The sequence below is a fragment of the Heloderma suspectum genome, chromosome 4 (assembly GCF_057233095.1).
Source record: "Heloderma suspectum isolate Gila_16-S chromosome 4, 16-S_ref, whole genome shotgun sequence".
In the NCBI taxonomy this organism is placed as follows: Eukaryota; Metazoa; Chordata; class Lepidosauria; order Squamata; family Helodermatidae; genus Heloderma; species Heloderma suspectum.
Window position 1 is genome coordinate 87086302 of NC_139461.1, and position 21795 is coordinate 87108096.

General features: G+C 40.6%; 1 protein-coding gene across 6 annotated transcripts in view; it reads left to right on the plus strand.

Moving 5' to 3' along the window:
* CEP192 (centrosomal protein 192) overlaps positions 1 to 21795 on the plus strand; it is a 94493-nt gene that overhangs the window by 35937 nt on the left and 36761 nt on the right. For all 6 annotated transcript variants that reach the window (XR_014790163.1, XR_014790165.1, XR_014790164.1 and 3 more), the window contains 14 exons: positions 972 to 1120; positions 1540 to 1770; positions 2548 to 2673; positions 3746 to 3889; positions 4370 to 4430; positions 5068 to 5207; positions 5296 to 5388; positions 8414 to 8529; positions 8611 to 8787; positions 9922 to 10012; positions 10791 to 10955; positions 12967 to 13227; positions 13467 to 13573; positions 15184 to 15293. Coding sequence is in view for 3 of the 6 variants with exons in the window: in XM_084849925.1 (XP_084706051.1) it covers positions 972 to 1120; positions 1540 to 1770; positions 2548 to 2673; positions 3746 to 3889; positions 4370 to 4430; positions 5068 to 5207; positions 5296 to 5388; positions 8414 to 8529; positions 8611 to 8787; positions 9922 to 10012; positions 10791 to 10955; positions 12967 to 13227; positions 13467 to 13573; positions 15184 to 15293 (1971 nt within the window). In the remaining 3 variants the exon portion in view is untranslated. The remainder of the gene's footprint in view (positions 1 to 971; positions 1121 to 1539; positions 1771 to 2547; positions 2674 to 3745; positions 3890 to 4369; positions 4431 to 5067; positions 5208 to 5295; positions 5389 to 8413; positions 8530 to 8610; positions 8788 to 9921; positions 10013 to 10790; positions 10956 to 12966; positions 13228 to 13466; positions 13574 to 15183; positions 15294 to 21795) is intronic.

The window sequence follows — 21795 nt, forward strand, 5'->3', positions numbered from 1 at the left end:
ACCCTCCCGCTGAGATAACTACAGATGTTGTGGCTTTTTGCATTATTTGACAGTGGGGAAGTAGTTGCACTGCAGTGGTTCCCACTGATATGATTACATAATCATTCTTCAAATGTGCAGGTAGCAGTTGCCCCATTGTACACTACCCAAGGGTAATACATTCTCTCATTCTTATATATATAAGGTGTTATATATATTTGGAGAAGATCAGGATTGCTGGGGGGAAATGGGGCTTACAAAGGAATCATTCTTGTGTGCCCTGTTTCCCAGCAGAATTGGATTCCCAACAAACAAATATTTGGCAGACTGGCAAGAGCCCAGTTCTGCTGTGGATTGGGGCAGGCAAGGATGTCTCCTCATGCACCCTGTGTGGTTGCCAGGAATTGAGAACTGGAGGGCCAGGGCACATGCAGCAGGCTGCACAAACATTTTTCAAGGGTTGTCCACCCCTGCTGTAAACAGCTTTTCAAACCATCCCAATCTTGATTTGTGTGAGTGTGTGCTGCATTTGATTAGACCTTCTAAAGCAGGTAACAACAGCATGCCAAGAACAAATTTTGGATCTCCTATACTCTAAGCCTATACTGTGTGAAAGTATTTTGCTAATGCTGTATACTGTAATTATTCTTAAACATATCTTATGGAATGATAGTTAAGCTGGAATTTGCATTTCACTTTTGCCATAAATGAATTGAGTATTAAATGTTCTCTTAAGGCAAGGCAAGGTAAAAAAACACAACTCTGCATGCTGAAGATATTCACAGGAGTAGTTTTCAATCTGTTAGTAATACAAAATATTTACTTAAACTGAAGGCAATGCTGATTGATGAAACACCAAGTTTTGGTTCTGATTATTATGGCTATAAGAGATTAGTGTGAAATTAAACATCTAACTTCTAGTCGTATTTTATGTTGGCCAAGATTTGCCATTGAAATAGAAGTCAGTTTATTGAGGTTTTTTCTTTCTGCAGCACATGTGAAAGTCCCAGAAGAAGTAAAGTTCCCTAATGCTTGTTGTGTGGGGCTGACATCGCACACAGTCCTTAGTATTCTTAATCCATCTGAGCGGTGGCTACAAGTCAGCATTAACCTTCTTAGTATTATGCTTGATGGTGTGAAGGTATGTACTAAATCTTGCTATATATTATGTTTAAAAAAATCCTTGTCCTAGTGGAGTAAACAATATTTACATCTCTAGTATCTTTATCTCATGCTGCTCACAGGTATTGAGAAAAAAATGACTGAGTATAAGTGGGGCTACTGCCTCCCATCCAGCCCAAAAAAATACTCTATAAGTTCAAATCTCTACCATAGCAAATACCCCTGTTGATAGTGATTTTTGTTTCTTAAACCGTTACCGTAGGCCATGGTAATGAAGTTTTTATACATGTGCTACATTTCAAAGCATTTATCAGTGTAGGATTGGGAATAGGAGTCGGAGCCTTCGTAAGTCTTTGTATGTATTTACACCTCTAGAATATTTATTACTTATTTATATTGAGAATTGCTTGTCTTGTATACTTTTGTGTTTTTCTGTAGATGGAAATTCCGAAGCACAGTTGCCTTTTGTTTAAGAACAAAACTGTCATCGGACCTTGTACTACAGAAGAAATGAAAATGCTGTTTTTGCCCTGTCAAGCAGGAGTCTTCCAGTGTGTACTTAGTGTTGCTGCTTGGCCATTTTCTGCAGATGCAGATACAGTAGTCCAGGCAGAGGCTTTAGCTGCTAGGGTAATCGTGAATGCAATTGCTGAAAATCCTGATATAGAGGTAAAAATCCTGATGAATATGTAGCTTGTATCTATTTAAAACATTTACATACAGCCTTATATGAAAGATTCCAAAAATTAAGACAATAATAAATACAAAAATAAGCAGCAAATAAAAGCATGGTTAAAAGTGAATTTGAAATATTAAAGGTGTTTTAAAATGCCTGCTTGAATTTTAAAAAAAATACCTGACACCTAAAAGACAAAAATTGGCACCAAGTGGACTTCCCTGGGGAAGGTGCTCTACAACAGAGATGCCACTACCAAAAAACCCCACACCCCTCTCTTGTTCAAGCAAACCACATTGGGGTGGAGGTATTTGAAGAAGGGCATTAGCCAATGAACTTAATGTGCAGGCTGGTATATGAGGAGGCACTCCTTCAATTACTTGGGTCACAGGCCATTTAGGGTTTTAAAGATAAGCATCAGCACTTTGAATTTGGCCCCAAAGCAGATAGGCAGCCAGTGAAGTTCTTTTTAAGACTGGCAAGATATGATTTGAATAAAACAGTGGCCAGAGTCCTGACTCCACTGTATTCTGCACTAACTGAAGTTTTCAAAGGCATATATCCTCATTGCAGTTATCCAAATGGGATCCCACCAGAGCATGGATAACTGTAGCCAGACTTTACCTGTCCAGAAGAGGGCATGGTTGGAACTTCTTGTCTGGTTATCTTTCAGTTACAGTTATTTACATCCTTGTACAAATAAACATGGCTTTGTATACCTCATTTCTTAAAGGTACTCTCACCTCTCCCTTCCCGCCTTTTGATATTAGGTGGAAGCAGGAAGGACAAACCATCTTGACTTTGGTGATCTGCCAGCTGGCAGCTGGAAAGCTCTCCCATTGAAATTAACTAACAAGACTCGTGCTAGAGTTCCAGTCAGACTTGTTATTCATGCAGTAAGTACAGGAGCTCATACTGTAAGGTCTACATATACAATATATTGTGCTGTCATTGATTTTTGAAAGCTTGTAAGACACTGCTAGCTTTCACCACTGTTCATGTGGAAAATTACGTAGCATGAATAACCAGCAGCTTTCTTCATTTCTCACATAATGAACACAAATGGTAACAGTTGGATTATCCTTGTTGCAGTGTGTTACTGTCACTGGGGCATGTATGTTCTGCTCCTCTTCAGTGGGCCAGTTGACTCTGTGGTATTTATTTATTTATTTATTTATTAAATTTATTAATCGCCCATCTGACTGGTCACCCAGCCACTCTGGGCAATGTACAACCCACCATAAAACAATTTAAAACAATAAAATTTTACCATAATTTTTTTTTTTAAATACCCTAACCCACCCCAAATGCCTGCCTGAACAACCACGTTTTTAATGCACGACGGAAGCTCATTAAAGAGGTAGGATTGTATTATGCGAATCCCAAAACAATTTTCAAAAGCTTGTGTTCTAGGAAGCTGGAATACAGGGATTGCTGTTGATTAATCTTCTTGCATAATACCACAGTTGTTAGAAACCCACATGATGCAGTAGACCAACTACACTATACTTTGTTTTACTAAGGTCAGCCATATTACGTCTTGCATCTTGGAACTTCTGTCCTTCTGACAATATCCCCAGCTTTCTCATTAAAGAGGCTATTAACCAGTATTGAAGCCACCAATGCAGAGGTTGTCATCATACTTATCTTTGCTATCTTCTGTACAAGTGATCACTTCCTTCTCCCTGACTGGTTCCCTCGGTTTCTATGACCAGTCTTTTCCTGGTTTTCTTTCTACCTAGCTAATTGCTCATTCAACGTCCCTCTGTTTCTCACTCTCTTCAGGTCCCTCATGGATCTGTTTGTGGCTCCCTGCTATATTCTCATTCTCCACATTCACCTTGGGTGACTTTTAATCCCATGGCTCTCGGTATATAGCCAGACAATGGTCAATACCTTGGTTATTATTTGGTCCTATAGAGAACATTGGAAATGCCCTTTTAAAGTGTAAAAACATCTTTATTACAGAATGCTGTAGCATGGCGCTGTTTCACATTTTCCAAGGAACAAGTTAACCCTTCTGTTAAACGTACACTTCCTACTCACAACATCTCCCAGCTAGCAGCTCCTTCAGTGATATCCCATGTAATGAATGCAAGCTGTGATGGGCAAGTAAGTAGTTATAGATTAGTTGGATATAGTTAAGTTCACTGAAATAGCATATTACTAAGTACTCATCTAAAAGTCTGCTATCAGTAATGGACTTCATATTTGGGTAAAAGTATGTTATGTTTTACAGACTTTTGCCATATTATGTTACAAGTTCTCTGGGCACATGCAAGACTTCATTGTATTGGGGATATCAACCTGGCACTTGAGTTGGTGGTATGCTTTTCCTTGCCAGTCATGGTCTGGTTGTGAAAGGAAGAAAATATGAACTTCCCACACCACAGAAGAGGAGATACTCTTTCCTGTATCTGTTGCTTAGGGGTAGTAAAGCGTTCTTATATCCTTGTCTCTTGGTCTTTTAAATCCGTGGTTCTCTCTGAGAGTATGTAGCTGATCAATGTTTCAAGTTTTATCGCATAACATTTTTAAAAGTTATACTTTTATACAAAATGCATCATTCTATGCAAATGTCTTCCTTTCCAGAATCCTGAAGTTCTAGTGGTTTGGGTCCAGTTCCGTGCACCAAGCAAATGCATCTCTTCAGGTATATATTTGCTACGTTCTGAAACTAGTGTAAGCAAAAATCAGTCCGCTGTGTTAGTCCATCAAAACAAAATTCTGTTTTGAAATATATGCACAGGCCTTCCGGGCCAAGGCTATAGTAGGAAAGCTCTTCCAAAGTGTATATGTATCATAAGCTATTATGTTCCTTGAGTACATTGAAATGTACTCCTCTACGGTGGGGCATGAAGTTTTGTAGAAGGCAAGTCCATTTTTCAGGGCAGGAAGCCAAGCATGTGCCATTACAACTAGTGTAGGAATGAAGTGTTCTGGATTCCTGTTTTACTTGTGGAGTCCATCATACTGAAATAGCTTTGAGGCAAGCAGAAGCACTACTTCATCATGCCTTTTAGGATGTTTAATTACTTACAGCGGAAGTACTTCACTGCTGCTTGTTCCTTTTCATTTCCATTCATTTGCTGCAAGATTTAGAATTATATTGGTTCGAAATGAACAGCCCCACATGTGCAGACCAGTATTGATTCTAAATACTGTTGTAGTACCAGGAACATGTTCACTATTGGGTGGTTAAATATTGAGAATACTTGGTGTCAAAACTGATTCTAGAATAAGGAGCAAGATTATGTACTTGATAACTCTCTTTCATTGAACTTTTTGAGATTCTTTGGGCCCAGCAGATGAGTACTTTGCGAGAATTGATGTGGAAGTTGATTGTCCAGAGCCTGGTAATGTTTTAAGAAGTGTTCCTCTGAGTGCAAGATCTGGAACTCCTAGGGTATATGCTCCAAAGGGCCTGCAGGTATATTCTGCTAAACTATCACTTGAGATATTGGTTATTTATTTCTCTATTCAGCATCTAACTGTTTCATGCCACCTATTTTTTCCAGACATTATATATGTCGACAAAGATGGGATTATCAACAAGGCAGCAGTTGCCCTTAAAGAATGCTGGGAATATTAAAGTTGATTTGAAGATCATGGTAAGTTACTTCACCTCTTTTCCAAGTAATAATTCTAAAATTACTGTCAACCCTAATTGGACCAGTCTAGCTTCCTAAATACAGAATGGTTACCTGAAGAGCAAGAGATTCTATTCACTTTCTCCTTTTTTCCTAGAAGAAAGCCTAAAGTAAAAATTGATATGGCAGTCTTACAAACAATTCAGAGGAGATGGTCGCTCACCTTCTAGTTCTTTGCTAGTCTTCTTTGTTCTGCAACAGGGGACAACCTTTTCCCCTCGAGTGCAGCATTCCTTTGCAGGGGACTTGGTGGGGGGATGCATGCTGGTGGTGGGCCAGAGCATCCACATTTTCTCTCAAGACCATCACCCCCCCCCCCACACACACACACACACTTATACTTTCTCTCTTGAGAGGAAAAGAGAGAAAACTTGTGTGGGATGTGTAATGATCTTAAGTGAGAAACTGTGTGTGTGTGTGTGTGTGTGCGCGCGCGTGTGCTACAATCACCCCTCCCTACCAATTTGTACCTTGTTTGTCTCTCATGTGTGCGTGTACATACGCCTTTTGAAAGCATGGCCAATCTGTGCTTTCTAAGTACTTTTCTCTCCCTGCATCTTAAAAAAGAAAAACAAAACCCCAAAAGGCTAAATTTGCAATTAAAAAAACAAGCACTTTAAACTGCAATCCCCTCTAATCTAGCTCAGACTAATCTTCTGCAGTATTATGTATCTTTGCAGCCCCACATTAGAACTAGCAATTAAGCCTCAAGAAAGGCATTTCAACCTATTTATTTATTTATTTATTTATTTATTTTATTAATCGCCCATCTGGCTGGTCACCCAGCCACTCTGGGTGATGTACAGCATATAATACAACAGTTTAAAAACAATAAAATTCTACAACAAAGACATTTTCTAAAATACCCTAACCCACCCCAAATGCCTGCCTGAACAACCACGTTTTTAATGCACAATGGAAGCTCACTAAAGAGGGGGCATTGCGGAGTTCCCTAGGGGGGGAGTTCCACAGAGTGGGGGCCACCACAGAAAAGGCCCTCTCCCTAGTCCCCACCAGTCTAGCTGTCTTGGCTGATGGGACAGAGAGAAGGCCATCCGAGGCTGATCTTGTTAAGCGGCCTGTCTGGTGTCGCTGGTGGCGCTCCTTAACCTTTCAGAATGGGGAAAAAAACTGTACAAAAGCCAGGAAACAACCAAACAATTCGTTGTTTCCTGGAGAGGGGATAGGGCCAGGGGAAGGGGCTTGGTCTTTGGAGGATCCCCAGGTGTCCAGATTGGGGCCCTGGGCCTTAGGTTCTGTACCTCTGGATTAGAGGCCTTTTGCACCTTGGCCCCCAGGGAGAATTGGAGGATTCCTCAGCCTACCATGGCCAGCTTGCAAGAAGATTCAGGAATATAGTTGCTTTCCTCTGCTCCAATCAAGAGTCCACATCAATTACCATTAGATGTACTTTCTGGACAGCCGCTTTTCCTGTTATGGATACCTTTTCTATTTCTGTAGTCTGAGAATGTGGGTGGAATATATGGAGGACATTGCCCACTTGACTAGACTTCCACAATTTCACTTGCCATGTCAAGTGAACCACAACTATCTGGCAAGCTGAGCCTTGTTCTCACCCTTGGAGCTGCAGAGGTGGTGGGGATCATACTGAAATTGTGCAGTGATTTTTGCTCCTTCCTCAGCTGTGCAGTTAGGAAGAAGGCTAGGAGGGTTTGGCTGCTAAATTGCCAAGGCAGTCAGAACGCCTTGCCCATGCAGGTCCAAATCGGCAAGATCCTCGTTTTCCAGCCTTTCCTCCTGAGCAGGAAAGGGAGACAGAAATGGAAGTCAGGGTGCCTTGGCTGAACGATGGCCAGATGGGCACCACCTGTGCTTCCCTTTCATGTAGGAAAGGACGGTTGGGGGGAGATGGGGGCAGTCCTTGACTGCTGGGACCAACTTAGCCAAGCCATAGCCAGACAGACAGCCTCTGCACTTTTCTCCGAAAGCAGGGAGGGGCAGACACCCACAGGCTTTTGTCTTGTTGACCAAGGCCAATGAAAAATTTTGGTTCCCTGCATTTCACTCTTGTCCTTGCAAGCTGATTAGCATAGCCTGAGTTGGTGTGGCCAAGTGGGTGGAAAAGGTGATAAAAGCTTACTTGAGAGAGTATAGTATCAGTGAGTTTGAAGGAAGGTGGCACTGATAGTATTCTTAGATTCCACTGTGCTGTTTAATTAACCAGGCAGCTTCAATACCATGTCTAGGTAAGATGCTTGATTGTATGGTGGTGTCTCAGCCAATCTATTTTGGCCTCAGGTTTTTAACTGCTCTCTCTAAAAATCAGCCAACACTGAAGTCAGCTAGATGTCCCCCACGAGAGAGTTCCATGGTCTTTGGGCCGTATATACCCTCCTGCCATCTGATGGCACTGGGACAGAGCAGGACTTCAGATATTGATCTCAGATGTCACAACAGGTTCATTAAGGGAAGATACTATTTTTTAAGTTAGCTTGATTCCAGATCATTTAGGACTCTAAGGATCAGAATCAGCACTTGCTGAATTGAGCTCAGAAACAAATTACTAACTAATCAAGGTGATATGATAAGCAGAGTTATTTGATATGATCATTGGGCCTGAATTAACATTTTGGCAGTTGCATTTGCACCACTCTGAGCTTCTAGAGCAGGGATGAATATCTTGTCCTTTAGATGTTTTGGCCTACAACTCTCATCAGCCCTCCTCATAGGCTATGCTGGCTAGGGCTAATGGGCATTGTAGGGCAAAACATCTGGAAGGCCACAAGTTGCCCACCCCAATTCTAGAATCTCTAGACTATCTTTCAAGACAGCCCCATGTAAAGCTGGTCATCATAATCTAATTTGAATCAAACTAGCGTATTAATGATAGAGGCCAGATACAGGTTTTCTAGGAAATGCTGCATCTTGTACAGTAGTCAAAGCTGGTAAAAGGCAATCATGGCAACAGTGGTAACCTGAATATCAGATGATAATGCCTTGATTGAAGTACTCCCTTCATTTCCAGACACTAGAGCCAGATAGCTGCATTTCTGTCAAGCCTGACGATCTGGTCCTTATACCTGGGGAAGAACAAGAAGTGACAATTGAATTTTCTCCAAAGGACTACAGAAATGTGGAGAGGTAGTGCAACCTAATTGGCCTAATGATATGAAGTAGAGATCCTTTTTATGGAATGTCTAACTTGAGATTTTATTTTAATAGTGTTGTGAAAATATTGGTACTGCCTTCAGGGCCAGAGTATAAAGTGACTGTGAAAGGTGAAGTGTCTGCGATGGAGAACAAACCTTTGGTACAAAAATGCCCCAATTCAGACGTTCCTCCCATTCTTGCCAACAAGCAACTGCTGGCATGGGGAGGTGTACAACTTGGCAGAACAGTGTAAGTACTAAGAAAACAGTTTAAGCAATGTGTGGTAAATGTTGCTGTACAAAGCCTGAACCAGTTTTTCATTAAAGAAGTAAGAAATGCCTTATTTAGACATGACAGTGCTTTTTATTGAGTAGTGTTGTAGTTTAAATTATAAACCAAGGAAAGACTTCCCCACAAGTTGACTGGGATCAGAAGCCCACGCACTAGGAGAACATGCACCTATAGATGCACAGAAGGGGTTTGCTGATAGATGTGCACAAACATACACATATCCGCTTTGCCTAGATCATGGGAGGAAGGTAACAAGTTTTTAATGACTTGTACAGCTGCCTGAGGAGTGTCTGAAAGTGGTTGTAATTACGAGCCCTTATTTAAGTTCATCCTGAGCAAAGAGATCACATCCAGGCATGGTTGGCCCAGAAACGCTACATGAAGTTAAAAAGTGAAATGTTCTCCTCTCCCTCGATTAGGTACATTATAAATAAAATATTTGCCAGGTAGGTACCCCTAAAAAAAAGTAATCCCTTAATTGCATCTAAAATTTGCTGCTTGATAGTCTGCCGTGCTCTGCCTTGTGGTAGTATGTAGGTAGAACAGGTGGGCAACCAGCAGTCCTCAGCCTAATTTCAAAAGCCCTTTGCATGTGATTCATTTAGACCTCTGGCAAGACTAATCTGCCCCTTCCCTGGCATCCCACTTTGAGGAGAAAGAAAAGAGGGTGTCAGAAATAGAGAAAAGAGTGAGAGAAAAGAATGACCCATATACTTTTGGCTCTGGCCCCATGCACTGCCTATGTGCAGCCCAGACAGATTACCCATGAAAGAATGCAGCCCTTGACAGAAAAAAAAGGTTACCCACCGCTGATCTAGAAGCACATACTGTACATAAATAGCTGAAATATTAAACCTTCTGAGAATCTAGACAGTTCTTGAAACCAAAAGTGCACTCAGTTGCAACTCTCAGATTAAATAACTGGTGTAGAGTTAGACTAATTGGTGATTGCGTCACTAAATCAGTTTGAATTAACGATGCTACAATTCTTATTTAATAGTTTTAGTATAATTTTCCTGGAAAACATGCAACTGGTTTATTCTTGCCTCATAAATAAAAGCAAATTACTACAAAATTTTAAACAATTTTTAGTCAACAGAAAATAATTCTGAGAAATGACTCTCCATCTACTACTCAACAGTTACGATTGCTGATAAGAGGTCAAGATCAAGACTGTTTTCAGGTGAGTCATGCAAACTGTTATCTGAAACTATTTGCACAAATATGCTGCATGTTTGGGATTGAGGCTGCTTTTTATTTAAAACTTCTCATATAACTGGAATAGCCTTTAAAGGGTGCATTTCTCAGGCTTTAATCCTATACACACATACCTGGAAATAAGTCTAGTTGAACTCTGTGGGACATCTGAGTAGACATACATAGGATTGTGCTATAAATCTGACTTGAGTAGATATGCTTGGAAATTTAAAATTTCTAAAGCATAAATGTTGATTTTTAGTATGCCAGTTCCTCTGGTTGAAGTTTTTAATCAAAATGCCACTTAATAATAGTTTTGTTTTACTAAACTAGGGATTTTGAATATTTCTGTCACATATTCTGCATTTCACAGGGCAATGTTTGTTTTGGGAAATATTCAGTGATATCCCAACAAACTTATTTGCAAACAAAATACCTGCATGCAAATTTAATGCATAATAGAATAGGTGGTTCTGCCTATACTGATTCTTATCTCTGAACATGGAAAATGTTGCAAAGCAGAAGGGAATAAAAAATAAACTTTTTGAGGCTCCTACGCCTTTCTAAACTGAGACTAGTAAGATTTCTTAAATTCCTCTAGCTAGCTTTATTATGGCAGCATTTCCATGGAGTGATGTACCTCTTAATTCATCAAACTGTGGAAATGGATGATTATAGTTTGAACAGTTGATTGAAAACTTAAGTCTTCTGAATTAAGATCTCACCAGATGAACTTGTGGGGGGTTTTCCTTGTATATTTGTAGTTGAAACTTGGAGAACATGTGTACAATAACTGTGAAATCAAGATCCGTCCAAAACAGGATTATTGTGTTTGTCTAACGTTCACACCATCTCGCCTAGCTTGCATGTTTGCAAAGCTCGAAATGAAACAGCTTGGTCTTCTATCTCAACTAGGAATCAAGTTCACTGTAAGTTGTATTTTATACTGATCTATGTAGTTTTATGGGATATTTTCTGAAAAGTACTAGGCTTCTTGCAATAAGACCTCTAGGAAATTCTGAAACATCTTCACACTTTCTAAATCTAACAATCAGACAAAACATTAAAACGTGGTCATATAGCCTTGTTGGGTTGTTGTTGTTTTGAGCTCAAGTAACTCAATGTCCCACTCCTAATGATAAGAAAACAATCTCTACATAGTTTAATAACTAACGTTGCCCTTTCTTGTACTTCTCTTGATACTTCAACTTCTCCTGGGCCTTCTAATGTCTAACCATCTGTAATGTCTGAAATGATATACTTGATGGTCCCAGGCTTACCTGGCCAGTGTTTTTAAATTCAACTTACTGTGGACATTGCCCAGTTGCAATATAGCTCAGTCATGCTTAGTTGCTCTCTTGTTTTCTATGTGCTGGTTAATATTGCAGTGGAGGCAAAGGATCATAACACAGTTGTAATCCCCAGCTTGCTGAACAATATACTACTTTGGATTGCAAGAGCTTCATCATATACAGATACGAATCTCTTGCATCCACTCAGATGCCATAGTTGTACGCTGCCTTGAGAGAGATGGCATGCAAGTATACAAATAGATAGTCTGCTGCAGGGATATGACAGCTTTAAGTCACACTCCATCTCCTTAAGTGGTTCAGCATTTTGGTGGCACTTTGCTGTTATCATTTGTTAGCAAAATTTAAAAAATGAACCTATTTAGGGAGTAGTAGTATATTTATTACATTTATATCCTGCCTTTCCACTAAAATGGTGCTCAAGGTGGCGGACAATAAAATACAGATGAAATAACAATGTTGTAATAAAAACTTTAAAACTCATTAAATAACAATACATCCAATGAAAACACATAAATAGTAAATAAATAGCAGCACCCACCAGATTAAAACCTACTTTAGCAGTACATCAGTTTAGATGCCAAACGCCTATCTGAATAAAAGTATATTCACCAGCCAGCAGAAGGGCAAGAATTAGAGCTAGCCTGGCCTCCCTTTGCAGGGAGTTCCAGAACCCAGAAGCAGCTACCAAGAAGGCCCCTTCTTGTGTTGCCACCAAATGTGCCTCTGATAGTAGTGGGACAGAGGGAAGGGGCTCAACTGAGAATCTTAAAATGGGAAGCAGGCTCATGTGGGAGATTTCATCTTCCAAAAGGCCTGGTCCCAAGCTGTATAGGGCTTATACGTACGTCATAACCAGAATTTTGAATTGTGCCCAGAAATGGACTGGTAGCCACTGAAGCTGTTGTAACAAGGGAGTCACATGCTCCCATTTAACCAGCCTTTTCTGAAGACTGACTTAGAAAAAATCCTATTACTCATACATCAGAAACCAAATTTTATCCAGCCTATTTAAAATATGTCTGCATGGCTTTTTCACCAGTTGTTCAGGGTGGTTCGTATATGAATGTTTTAAATAAAAGGGAAACAAATGAAAAAAAAACTTTACCTAACACTTGGCAAACGAAGATCAAAAGAGAACCATAACAAGTCAAAATAACAATTAGTAGGAGCTAAAAATAATAAATCAGTTACATATTATAACATTAAGCACCTGGTGGAAATGGGGCAGATTCTTACTGGCACCTAAGTGATAGCAAAGTTGGATAAAGTAATTGTTGCGAAGGTGTATCAGCACCCACACAAAGATGGTACTGTTCGTGCAAAGCCACCTGCCTAACCTCTGAGGGCAGAAACACCTGATATGGGACTTCAGCTGATGACCAGGCAGGTTCATAAATGAGCAGGCAGTCCTTCCGATAGTGTGGTCTCAGGTAGTTTAGAGCTTTATTGGTTTAACACACTTGTATTTTGAGTACACCTAGAAACAACTAGGCATGAATGAAGATCTGTAAGCACTGTCTTCATTTAGGATCCTCTGCTTGCTTTGAATATTCAACTTGGGAACAACAAACCTGAGAACAGAATTTTTTCCATTTCTCTGTTTCTAAGTGTGTGTGTTTTCTTTCAGATACCGTTGTATGGATATGGGGGGAAAAGCAACTTGAGACTAGAAGATGTTAAAAGACATTCTAACAGATACATAGTGGAATTGTATGAGCCATCACCTGGTAAACCAAGCCAGGCTTCTTTCTCTGTACAAAATACAGGGTGTCGGGCTGCCTATGTGAAAGTACTGTGCTTTAAGAACTTCTGTGAAAGAATTGTTATGGATCCAAATGTAATGAGAATTTTTCCAGAAAAGTTTGTCCTTAAGGAAAGTTCACAGCAGGTAAATATGAAAACCAGTTGCATGCTTGCCCTGATAGATGATGTGAAAGTGACACTTTGTTATGCAAGACCTGTAAAATATGTAACTTGTCAACTTATTTTTTTTCCAAAAAGCGCTATACAAAAAGAATGTGCTATACAATTTTCCTCTGCCTTTGTGCATCTGACGTATAATTCAAACATAGTGGCACTACCTAGAGAATAAGTTCAAGTTTAACACAAAAATGCCATTTCCCCTAGAAAGTTACAGTAACATGCAATTTCACCGAGGAACAAAATAATTCATCAGTGTTGTCTACAATATGTTTCTTCTACGGAGATGAAATTTCAAGACAGCAATATTGCAGGTAAGGCTAATTTTTACTTGAGAGATAATGTAGCTTGTTTCAACCACATTAATTACTATCTGTTTTCCTTAAGAATAAGAAACAAATGGCATATGCTATTTTAATATTAGTTGGTTATTAAGTAATTGGTTGTTATTAAATAGCATAGTCAGCCCTGTCTGCATTCAGAAATGATTGGTCCAAAGAATAGGAGCAAGTTCTAATACTTGGGAACTAAACCTTGCATGCTTCACTCATTGGAATGAGTTGAGTTTGTGCAAATCATTCGACTGACTTTAATATAATTATATGCCTATTGTTGAGACTTAAAGCAATTCCATTTTTTGAGGTCATAAGATCCCTTAGGACATATACCATGTGCAAAAAGAAAGAGGAGTAGAACATGATACAGTATTGTCTTGTAGTACTCACGTTGGCTTCATTGTTTAGCTTTGGAAGGCTGGCACTTGAGGGTCTAATTCCATAATTGGCCTTATACCCCAGATGCCTTGCTGTGTTTTGACATCATTTCCTTCCCTCTTAAATATAATCAAATGCCAGAGACTGTGAAGTTGCCAGCTTCCCACAGTCTTATAGGAACATGTCATAGCAGTACACAGATTATATAGCAGTAGATTGCCCTCTCAACACTCCCCCCCCCCCAAAGGTGGCTCCTATTATCTGGTATTAGGGGAAAGGACTTTCAGTTCAGAGGTTCTGGTTTTGAGGGAGCTCTGATCCTTGTACTCTTAAAAATGAACCCCCAGGTATTTTTGCAGTTCTCTTAATGCCATGTTGAGGCAAGGTGTTCAAGTCTTTGACTTGTAGCAATTCGGATGTGGACCACTATTTTAGTTAGGTGGACCATCCCAGTGTGTAGCCTACAGGAGTATAGACAGTAACTGCAGTTGGCTTTATCCCAGTATGCATTATGCAGCTGGTTCAGTTGGGTAGACCCAGGAGTTCTGATTTAAAAATAAAAAGTAGTACACACAAACGTGAAGTTTGCCCAGTCCTGATGTACAGGGAGGTTACATCCTAAATTCCTGTTTATATAAATGTTTGGAACCTCTTAAGAGATTAGAGGAATACTAACTTGGGGTGCTGAAGTGCTTAACACTATGTTCATGGGTTCACAGACTAGGCTTGCATTAATACCACGTTACTATTTGTGCTCACCTGCTCCTCCCCTCCCTTGAGATACCCAACACATGCAGAGGACTTGGGAGTGGTTGGTCTCTTCAGAAATCAATGTGAGGTGAAATTCTTTTCCCTCAGTTTTTTGTAGATGGATGGAGGAGGAGATACAGAGGTGTTTCCGCTGCATGCAGGACATCTGCAACAGACAGTTGCCACTAGGGTTCTTAGGATAGCCATCAATGACTGCATTTATGGAAGGATGACTAGGACATCAAATGATGCTAGTTTTAGCCTTGATAAATTACTATACTTTTATTATGGAGAATAAGGAACTAATCAGCCATAGCTTCTAAGAGCATCAGGATACGTCAGAAATGCTTTTAAAATGGGATAACTGGATTGAATGCTTTAATGAGTATTTCAGCATCTTTACCAAATATTTCATAAAATTAATGGGCCCTGAAAACCAGTCTTTAAAATTGTTTACCTAGAGCTATACAGCATAATCCAGAGCAAGTGCAAAAAATACTTCCTGCTAATAATCCAGTGATAAATGTAAAGTTTGATGAAGAATTACCTGGGGAAGAGTTGGTGACAGAAGGTAAGCTTATTCATCCTAACTCAGGATTTCTATGTAATTCGTATATTTAATTTGTTCATGTGTATGCTTAAGATGCACCACTTCCTATATTCCTCACTTTACACTCACCCTTATATCATTAGCTTTGGTCTTATACATATTTGGAAGTGTGTTTTATTTGAAATAACTGGGAATTAAGTGTCTGTTGGAACATAAGTGTTAAATTACATTCATCTTTGCTTAAGCTCTAGCAATGGTGGCTGGTGCCCATTGGGGTTGGTGGGGCAGGACAACTAATGATAGATGAGGCCAAAGCATTGCGGTAGGTGAGGCCAAGATAGCAGCCCATTGCACAAAAAAGAAACTGAGGCAAATGAACGTTGAGATCATGTCTGTAAAACAGAGAGGCGGGAAGCAGGCAAATAGGAAAGGTACCTACCTGGTGACTGCTGTGTGGATTCCATACTTGATCTGCTGGCTGTTGCGTGCTTCCTCTGCTGTGTCTGCTTCCTCTGCACATATGCAAGAATAAATATTTAAAGTACCAACACCCACTGATAGGCTGTGGGCGTCCTCTATGGATGCCCATTTTCAAACCCAATGCTTTGGTTCCTTGATTGGCACATGGAATCAAACGTGACCATACATGGGACCCAGGCAGGGTGGTCCACCTGGATGCTCTGCCTTGTATGCCTGCTGCTTATGTTCCTACTGCTGCAACTGTGTCTGGAGTGGTGGTGGAGGTAGAGAAAAAGGAATGTGCACATAGCTTTGTTCCTTTTCTTTGAGCATGTGCAGTCTCAGGATGAGACAGAGACATTGTTTGATGACTTCTGATTGGAACCGATGTCGCTCTGGCAGCTTCCCACGGGTTCTCCCATGGGAGCTTTCTCAGACAGCTTTTTAAAAGGTTGAAAAACCTTTTCATCTCCCCCCTGGAATTAAAGGAGGGCAAGGCGTTATCTGGACAACATCTTGGAGAAAAGTACCCCCCTCGAGATAGTGGGGGAGCTGGATTCCATGATTATCTCCTCAGAGCTTTAGCAATGCAAAAAGCTGTGATGAGACTCCTGTTTCGTAGGAGAGAACAGGGCTGACGTGTTCCATAATAATATATGCTTCAAGGAATATCAACAACTCCTGTGGGATGATTTAAGAAATATTAACAGCATCTGAGGACCTGTAAGATCTGTTTGAGAGAAACATGACTGCACCGAGGAGAAGAAAGGGGATGGCTTAACCGCCAACTCCCCTCGTACCTCCTGTGTCAGAAGTTTCGAAAACAGAAGATATAGGGGAATTAGTTACTCCGATAAAGACTTTATCTTCACAATTTACGAAGCAAGCCAAAAGGTTGGATTTAATCCAAAATTCCATCACCGCCTTGCAAGGAGCTGTCGATTTAATTAATGCGTCGTGGCAAAAAATGGAGACGAGAATTAACGAGCTAGAAGACCAAGTAGCAGGGAATGAAACTTCGACAGAAATTTGTTTTAAAAATACCTTTGACAGAATTTCTCAACTGGAGGCCTTCATGAGAAGATCCAATATTATTGGGATTAAAAATCTGTCTAATGATGTAAAATTGCCTATTTTTGTGGATAAACTTTTGCATGAGATACTCCCTATCCCATCTGATTATTTACTTGATATTGAGCAGGCATTTCATGTGCCAAATGCAAAAGGGACTGACTATACCATCATAGTCCAATTTGCAAAAGTCTCCACAAAGAATTATATTCTGCGTTTGGCAAGAGAGGGTGGAAGGCTTTCCTGGAAACAAGAGAAAGTTATGTTATTTCCATATTACATCAAAGAGGTGGTGAATAAAAGAAGGCAATTTATCAAAGCAAAAAATATGGCAAAACAAATGAACTTACAATATTACTTTAAATATCCTGCTACACTTTGTATTGTGTCTGAAGGTCAGATGAAGAAGTTTATAAATCATGAAATGGAGGAGGCATGGCTGAACGTAAAAATGTGTGAGATTCCTGTTACAACCCCATGAACTGGAATCTTTAAACAAGCTTTGTTAACTGTTTGTGTTTAGTCTACATGATCCAGGCTAGGTCAGAAGATAAATGACTATATATATATTCGGTTATTCTCTTTCATCTTTTTTTTTTTCTTGCTTTCAATATAGATATGGTATGCTGTATTTAAATTAATTGTTTGAGGGTACAATGTGTACTTACATATCTAGTATAAAATATCAAATATATTACTGACTGTTGAAGGTTTATTTTAAGTTTTATTATATAACACTATATTCCTTTTTAAATTATTATTAGTAGTAGTAATAATCTAGGCTACTGGGAATGAACTGTAGACCTGTTTCTTGGATATAAGATTGATGATATGATATTGAAATTTAAGGTCGTTTATTAAACTGTAAGATTGTTAAGGTTATAGATATAGTTTGTAAAATAGAATGGCATCGGAGGCTGGGGGGTATTGGAGTTTAAATTTAATTCTTTAAGAGGGAGGGAGAGGGAGGGAAGGAAGGGGAAATAATCTTCCTTTTTCTTCACCTCCTTTCCTCCTCCCTTTGCCTTTTCCCCTTTTTTTCCTTTCTTTCCTTTCTTTTTCCTTCTCTTTTTGTTATCATGGTGTCCTCATCAGAATATTGTATTGTTGGGAAATTCTAGTATTGATCAGGTTGTTGGTATGTTTGGTATTGTATATTTCATTAATCCCCTTCTTGGATCACTGCCTTGTTGTGGTGAAGGGGCTTGCATAACTCAGTGAAGCCATAAGCTATGCTGTGCAGGGCCACCCAAGACGGACAGGTCACGGTGGAGAGTTCTGACAAAATGTGGTCCACTGGAGAAGGAAATGGCAACCCACTCCAGTATTCTTGCCAAGAAAACCCCATGGAACGTATCACAAGGCTAAAAGATATGACGCCGGAAGATGAGCCCCTCAGGTTGGAAGGTGTCCAATATACTACCGGGGAAGAGCAGAGGGAATTTCCAAGTAGCGCCAGAAAGAGTGAAGTGGCTGGGCCAAAGCCGAAAGGACACTCAGCTGTGGATGTGTCTGGTGGTGAAAAGAAAGTCCGATTCTGTAAAGAACAATATTGTTTAGGAACCTGGAATGTAAGATCAGTGAATCAAGGTAAGCTGGAGGTGGTCAAACATGAGATGGCAAGACTGAACATCGACATCTTGGGAAGTAGCGAACTCAAATGGACAGGCATGGGCAAATTTAATTCAGGTGACCATCATATCTACTACTGTGGGCAAGAATCCCTTAGAAGAAATGGAGTAGCACTCATAGTCAACAAAAGGGTGGGGAAAGCAGTACTGGGGTACAATCTCAAAAACGATAGAATGATCTCAGTACGAATCCAAGGCAAACCATTCAACATCACAGTAATTCAAGTCTATGCCCCAACCACTGAGGCCGAAGAAGCTGAGGTTGATGGGTTCTATGAAGACCTACAACACCTTCTAGAACTAGCACCAAAAAAATATGTCCTCTTCATCATAGGGGATTGGAATGCTAGAGTAGGAAGTCAAGAAATCACCGGGATAACAGGCAAGCATGGCCTTGGTGTACAAAATGAAGCAGGACAAAGGCTAATAGAGTTTTGCCAAGAGAACACGCTGATCATAGCAAACACTCTTTTCCAACAGCACAAGAGGCGACTCTACACATGCACATCACCAGATGGTCAATATCGAAATCAGATTGATTATGTCCTTTGCAGCCAAAGATGGAGAAGCTCCATACAGTCAGCAAAAACAAGACCTGGAGCTGACTGTGGCTCAGATCATGAGCTGCTTCTTGCAAAATTTCGGCTTCAATTGAAGATCGTAGGGAAAACCACTAAACCATTCAGGTATGACCTAAATCATATCCCTTACGAATATACAATGGAGATGAGGAATAGATTTCAGGGATTAGACCTGATAGACAGAGTGCCTGAGGAACTATGGACGGAAGTCCGTAACATTGTTCAGGAGGCAGCAACGAAATCCATCCCCAAGAAAAAGAAATGCAAGAAAGCCAAGTGGCTGTCTAATGAGGCTTTACAAGTAGCTGAGGAAAGAAGGGAAGCGAAAAGCAAGGGAGAAAGGGGAAGATATATCCAACTCAATGCAGAGTTCCAGAGAATAGCAAGGAGAGAGAAGAAGGCCTTCTTAAATGAACAACGCAAAGAAATCGAGGAAAACAATAGAATGGGAAAGACTAGAAATCTTTTCAAGAAAATCGGAGATCTCAAGGGAACGTTTTGTGCAAAGACGGGCATGATAAAGGACCAAGAAGGCAGGGACCTAACAGAAGCAGATGAGATTAAGAAGAGGTGGAAAGAATGCACAGAAGAACTCTACAGGAAAGATCTGAATGTCCCTGATAGCCATGATAGTGCGGTCACTGAACTTGAGCTGGACAACCTAGAGAGTGAAATCAAGTGGGCCTTAGGAAGCATTAGTAACAACAAAGCTAGCAGAGATGACAATATTCCAGCTGAGCTATTTAAGATCTTAAAAGATGATGCTGTTAAAGTGCTGCACTCAATATGCCAACAAATTTGGAACACTCAACAGTGGCCACAAGACTGGAAAAGGTCAGTTTACATTCCAATTCCAAAGAAGGGCAATGCCAAAGAGTGTTCAAAGTACCATACAATTAAGCTCATTTCAGATGCCAGCAAGGTTATGCTCAAAATGCTATAAGCTAGGCTTCAGGAACATGTGAACCGAGAACTACCAGAGGTACAAGCTGGGTTTTGAAGAGGCAGAGGAACTAGAGATCAGATCGCCAACATTCGCTGGATCATGGAGAAAGCAAGAGAATTCCAGAGAAACGTCTATTTCTGCTTCATTGACTACGCTAAAGCCTTTGATTGTGTGGATCACAACAAACTGTGGCAAATTTTGAAAGAGATGGGAGTACCAGACCACCTTACCTGTCTCCTGAGAAACCTGTACGAGGGTCAAGAAGCAACAGTAAGAACCGGACATGGAACAACCGATTGGTTCAAAATTGGGAAAGGAGTACGACAAGGCTGCATATTGTCGCCCTGCTTATTTAATTTATATGCAGAGTACATCATGAGAAACACCGGGTTGGATGAATCACAGGTCAGAATTAAGATTGTCGGGAGAATTATCAACAACCTGAGATACGCAGACGATACCACCCTAATTGCAGAAAGCGAAGAGGATCTAAAGAGCCTCTTGTTGAGGGTGAAAGTGGAGAGTGCAAAAGCTGGTTTGAAACTCAACATTAAAAAAACAAAGATCATGGCATCTGGCCCCATCACTTGCTGGCATATAGAAGGGAAAGAAATGGAAGCAGTGACAGATTGTATTTTCTTGGGCTCCAAGATCACCACAGACGGTGACTGTAGCCATAAAAGACACTTGCTCCTTGGGAGGAAAGCTATGGCAAACCTAGACAGCATAGTAAGAAGCAGAGACGTCACCTTGCCGACAAAGGTCCGTCTAATCAAAGCTATGGTTTTCCAAGTAGCAGCGTATGGCTGTGGGAGCTGGACTATAAGGAAGGCTGAGCGCCGAAGAATTGATGCTTTCGAACTGTGGTGCTGGAGAAGACTCTTATGAGTCCCCTGGACTGCAAGGAGGTCCAATTAGTCCATCCTAAAGGAAATCAACCCTGAGTGCTCATTGGAAGGACAGATACTGAAACTGAAGCTCAAATATTTTGGCCACCTAATGCGAAGAGAAAACTCCCTGGAAAAGACCCTGATGCTGGGAAAGATTGAAGGCAAAAGGAGAAGGGGACGGCAGAGGATGAGATGGCTAGATAGCATCACTGATGCAATGAATATGAATTTGAGCACACTCCAGGAAAGAGCAGAGGACAGGAAGGCCTGGCGTGCTATGGTCCATGGGGTCACGAAGAGTCGGACACGACTTAACGACTGAACAACAACAACAATAATTTCATTAATAAAGATAAAATAAATAAAAATATATTTTTAAAAAATTATTTGATGACTGCATGAGCAACTCAGTTCCTATATGCCTGTGCAGTCCAGAAAGAGAGTTGCCTTTGTTGGAAGACTGCATGCAGTGGCGCTTGTCAAGTACCTTTCTTTCCTTCAAGGATGTTTAGGCTTGTAGCGTGCAGGGGTACACTGGGAATAGGTAAAGGACACAGGTGGGGCTTCACCCCACCCCCACCCGAAGTGGAAACCTGATCCAAATCTCTAGAGAGTTTGAAAAGAGCCAGGATTGTAATTACCATATTTGCAGCTAACTGTAGTATTTCTTTGCCTTACTGACTTGAAAGAGTTTTTCAGGGCATTATCAAGGGCACAAGATAGTTGGCATTTAAATAGAATGAAACCTAAGAATAGTTCTCTAAGACACCAATCCTATGGCCACTAGACACTGTCTAGAGGGCCTGTTTTTCGGTTCCCGGAAACTGTGCTCACCCCACCCCACCCCGGTAGCTGGCACAGTTCTTTCCACACCAGCTACTTCTCCGTGTTTGGGGACGGGATGTAGAGAGGGTTAAAAGGAGGTGGGGAGGGGAGGAAACTGCA